The 4,467-nt window shown below is 29.1% G+C and overlaps 1 protein-coding gene across 1 annotated transcript; it reads left to right on the top strand.

Moving 5' to 3' along the window:
- The first annotated feature begins 230 nt into the window (after nt 1-230).
- Nucleotides 231-2,330, top strand: LOC111028003 (E3 SUMO-protein ligase KIAA1586-like). Its single transcript, XM_022306529.1, has 2 exons — nt 231-1,738; nt 1,856-2,330. The coding sequence occupies exons 1-2, from the start codon at nt 231-233 to the stop codon at nt 2,328-2,330; spliced, it is 1,983 nt and encodes a 660-aa protein (XP_022162221.1).
- The last annotated feature ends 2,137 nt before the right edge of the window (nt 2,331-4,467 follow it).

Raw genomic sequence — 4,467 nt, 5'->3', positions numbered from 1 at the left:
TATTGGTTATGAGTGTAATGACCACAATTAAACATGTATACTTTTGATAATGATTATCAGATTATGATTTATGCGTGTCAGTATTCAGTAGGTAGTAATTGATTATACTAGACATTATTACAATACTACAATAGTATTAGTATTAGCACGTTAGTGTTCGACGCCAGTAGATATTCTCAAAGTTATAAGTATAGACTATTAGACTGTGGATAAATAAGTATATCTTAAGCATGTCTTTATTAAATTGGTTAAACAAAACAAACGTAAACCCAATCGACGAATCATTGATTTCTACTCAAGCAATAATGAAAGCATCATCTAATAAAGCTGAGACAGTGAGTACAGAATTAAATAGTAATGATAATAATATTAACGATTATCCAAGTGTCTGGACAAATGAAATGTTCTTAACATTTTATAATAAATATCCCTGGATAGTGGTAAAAGACCAAAAATTGGGCTGTAGTATATGCGTACAGGTTCAAAACCTTGCCACATATAAAACACAAGGGATTAGATTTGCTATTGAATGGACAGAGTGTAGTATACATACTTATGGAGCTAGTGATAAAGATAAAAGACAATCCTTAAGAAAAAAAATCCATAAGCATAAAATTAGTGAATGTCATAAAAGACGTGAACAAATTTTAAAAGCACAAGAAGAAAATATTTTACCAAAAGCTGTGTCAAGGGGGATTTCTGGTAAATTTGAGAGTACAATAAGAGTATTTAATACTGTATATAGTATTGTTAAAAAAACAAGACCATTTACTGATTTACCATTTGATATTCAACTTCAAAAGTTAAATGGATTGGATATGGGTCGCATTTTACACAGCGATCATGCTTGTGCTGATATTGCTAGCCATATAGCAATAGAAATGAAAGCAAAAGTTACAAATTTTATTGTCAAAAATAATTTTAAAATTGCAGTATTAATTGATGAAGCTACCTCAGTGTCGAAAAAGACTTGTCTGGTTGTTTGTATTAGAGCTTCCACAGATGTCAAAAATGAAACAGACCCAATAACATTTTTTTTAGATTTATTAGAATTAGAAAATACAAAATCTGAGACCATAGTTGTGCAACTTTTGTCATGTCTAAACAAACACAAATTTTCTCATGAATTCTTAATGCAACATTTTATTTGCTTTGCTTGTGACGGAGCTTCTAATATGATTGGAAGAAAATCTGGTGTGGGAAAACTTTTAACTGACAAATATCCAGATTTATTGGTCTGGCATTGCTCTAATCATAGACTTGAACTTGCTGTTGATGATGTAGTTAACGAGGTAGCTGGCATAAATCATTTCAAAATATTTTTTGATACTCTTTATGCATTATATAGTTCATCACCAAAAAACCAGTATGGTTTAAAGAGCTGTGCTAAAGAATTAGATTTACAATTTCTATCAATTGGTCGGATTTTAAATACAAGATGGGTAGCTTCAAGTTTGAGGTCAGTTAAAGCTGTTTGGAGAAACTATGAAGCACTTTATTTACATTTTGACAAATGTAGTTTGGATAGCTCGAGAACATCTAAAGAAAAAGCAACTTTTAAAGGTTTAAAACAGAAAATAACATCAACTGATTTTGTTTTAAATTTAGGTCTTCTATATGATGCTCTAACAGAACTATCAGACCTTTCATTAGAACTTCAAAAACGGTGTACAAAACTACCTGATGCTCATAACTTAATAAGAAGACAAATTATGATTTTTGAATCCATGTCTGGGAAGTGTAATGATGGTTTTTATAAAGAAGCTGAGAATTCTGAATGTAGCTTGACCTTTAAAAATATTGACCTTCATGAAAATAATAAAAATAAAATAAACTATAAACAATTTTATCGAAGCTTGGCTGATAATTTAAAATCCAGAATGTTAAACTTTACATCATCACATGTATCTTCAACATCTGATACATCAAATAAGTATGCTGAGTTTATTCAACTGCTAGAAGTTTTAAACCCACAAAAATGGCCTTTAGAATTGGATATATTATATGGAGAGAGAGCAATTAAGCAGCTTTCAAACATATTTAAAATAAATGAAAGAGATTCAGTCCGAGGTTTTCGTGAGTACATAGATAATAAATCTGTTGTACCAAATAACCTTAAGCCTTTAACTCAAGCTGTAAATACATTGGTAGTTTCTACTGCAGAATGTGAGAGGCTCTTTAGTGCCATGAACATTGTTCATAATGATATTCGAAATACATTAGAAGTTTCACGTGTATCTGATCTTTTGTGGATTAAATGTGTTGGTCCACCTTTGTGTGAATTTAATGCAAATACATATGTAGAGTCTTGGATTTCTAAAGGTAGATGATGTGCTGACCATACACAATGCATTTCAAAGCAAGAAATTAGATATAACACAGAATACAATAGTCTTTGGGAGCAATTAATGTAATCTACATATTCATTATTATAAGAGATTAAGTTTTTTTTTATATTTTTTGTCATATTACATATTATATTGTTAGTATTAATTACAATTTACAAATTTAACTATATAATCTAAAATTTCCACAGAAAAATATTATAAATAAAATATTTTATCAGTTTTTTTTTGAAAAATTTGAAAATATGTTATTTATTTGTTTAGTTTTAAAGATTATTTAGGATCGAAAAAGATTGTAGTATTCTGATGCATAAACAAAATGTGAACTATAAAAAAAAAAATACTATACAAGGTATAAAGAATATTATGAATGTTATGATGATATCAGGAAATCTGAATTGTAAGGCATCCCTCCACTTATCTTGAGCCATTTCGACCACTGATTATAAGCATAATTATTAATAATTAGTTATTATAGATTTTAAAAATAAGCATAATATTACACGCTCCTTTAACTTAAACTACATTCGAAAATCATATATATATATATATATAGCTATGTCATCACTGGGGCTTGGACGTTGTAGAAGTTGCATAGTATTTCATTGGTATACTCTCGAATTATAGCTGATCATGATAGAAATTTAACCTACTAATGAAAGTAAGTCTTTAGCTTTAAAATTTAAAATGCCTAATTAGCATTTTTTGTTAATTTAAGGTTAAAAATGCATAATCCTTAATTTAATAATTATATTATGCATATTTAATATTTTCCAAAAAATTGACCTTTTTCTTTGTTAATTAAGCTGTGCACTTTAAAATTAATATTGAATATAAGACTCAACATTATTTAATGTACCTACGAATATAGGGATTTATTGTTATCGTCGCAGTCGACTATTGACATTTAATGCCAACGGTGGCACAGTGCTAGTGCATATTTTAGTCTCTGTAGTACTAATATTCTGATGTACTAACTTTTCGAGTATAATTTTTCAGTTCAATAAAATGTCAAAATACAAACAGTCTTAGCCAAATATAAACCATTATAAATGTGTTTATCGATATTTTACATTTCTGTTAGTGCATTTTAAATTTCTTTTAGTCACCTAACCTAACCTGACCTATACGGCTGTACGTTTTTTTTAAGTGACGCAATTCACCTTCCGGGGTTTCTCACGATACCTCAAATAACTTATTATTATATTAGTAAAAAATGGACGATCCGATCCACGGTTTGGCAACCTCTGGTATACATATAATGAGTTTATTTTTCTACTTTTTGTCCCCTGACTTCTCAAACCGATATAATATGTATCATTTTCAAAATAAACCTTTGTTGCAATATGTACGACTGTACGTGCCCAGTTCATAACTATATGACCGTAACTGTTTTGAGGACGAAATTCACTGCATTGTACATAAAAAAAAAATGATTTTGAGTGAATGTATTTTGACCATGTTGTGTATGGATCAGAGCAGAGAGATTACAAACAGTGCACTAACATTATTTTAAACTATACAGTACTATTTATGTGCTAACCAGTTTGGTTCACACAAATTTATGTTAAACAAAAAATTAAAAACTGTTTAATATTTATAATAATAGGCCAATGAAGCAAATGAGGTATGGCAGCACATAATTAAAAAAAATGAACATAATTGTTCAATTATATTTAATCACGTAAGCCCAGAGGGCAGTTTGGGTCCTCTAGCTAGGCCCGTATGTTTGATTGTGTCTGATATTTTGTGTTTGTAATGACACACACACACACACATATAAGAAAATCAATAACCTAAGCTTAAATCATGCACATAATAACTTACAACAGGAAAAATATGCTACACTTTAAAATGATGACCGTCAGAATATAGTATCAAAATAATAATATCATAATTATTACTGGTTTGTAATATTATAATAATTACGGATCAAAAGTTGTAGGAGTTGCATGTTTTCTTACAGAACTTCAAACTATAACAGACCTTGCTAGAAGTTTGAGCTATACGGCGTCGAGTTTAAAAATTGGAAATTTAAAATGCATATATTGCATGTTTTGTCAATTTTAAGGGAAAAGAGCATATTTTTTGATTTTCATACTTATATTATGCATATTTAATA

This window comes from Myzus persicae, unplaced genomic scaffold, assembly GCF_001856785.1.
Source record: "Myzus persicae strain clone G006 unplaced genomic scaffold, MPER_G0061.0, whole genome shotgun sequence".
NCBI lineage: Eukaryota > Metazoa > Arthropoda > Insecta > Hemiptera > Aphididae > Myzus > Myzus persicae.
The sequence above is the reverse complement of the archived record's forward strand: the minus strand, read 5'-3'. Positions and strand labels throughout refer to the sequence as shown.

What these genes read in the sequence shown, in the direction of transcription:
- LOC111028003 (XM_022306529.1), top strand. Translation starts at nt 231, where the DNA reads ATGTCTTTATTAAATTGGTTAAACAAAACAAACGTAAACCCAATCGAC. An exon ending in TTTGAATCCATGTCTGGGAA is followed by an intron (nt 1,739 to 1,855) that starts GTGTAATGATGG and finishes ATTTTATCGAAG; the next exon opens with CTTGGCTGATAATTTAAAAT.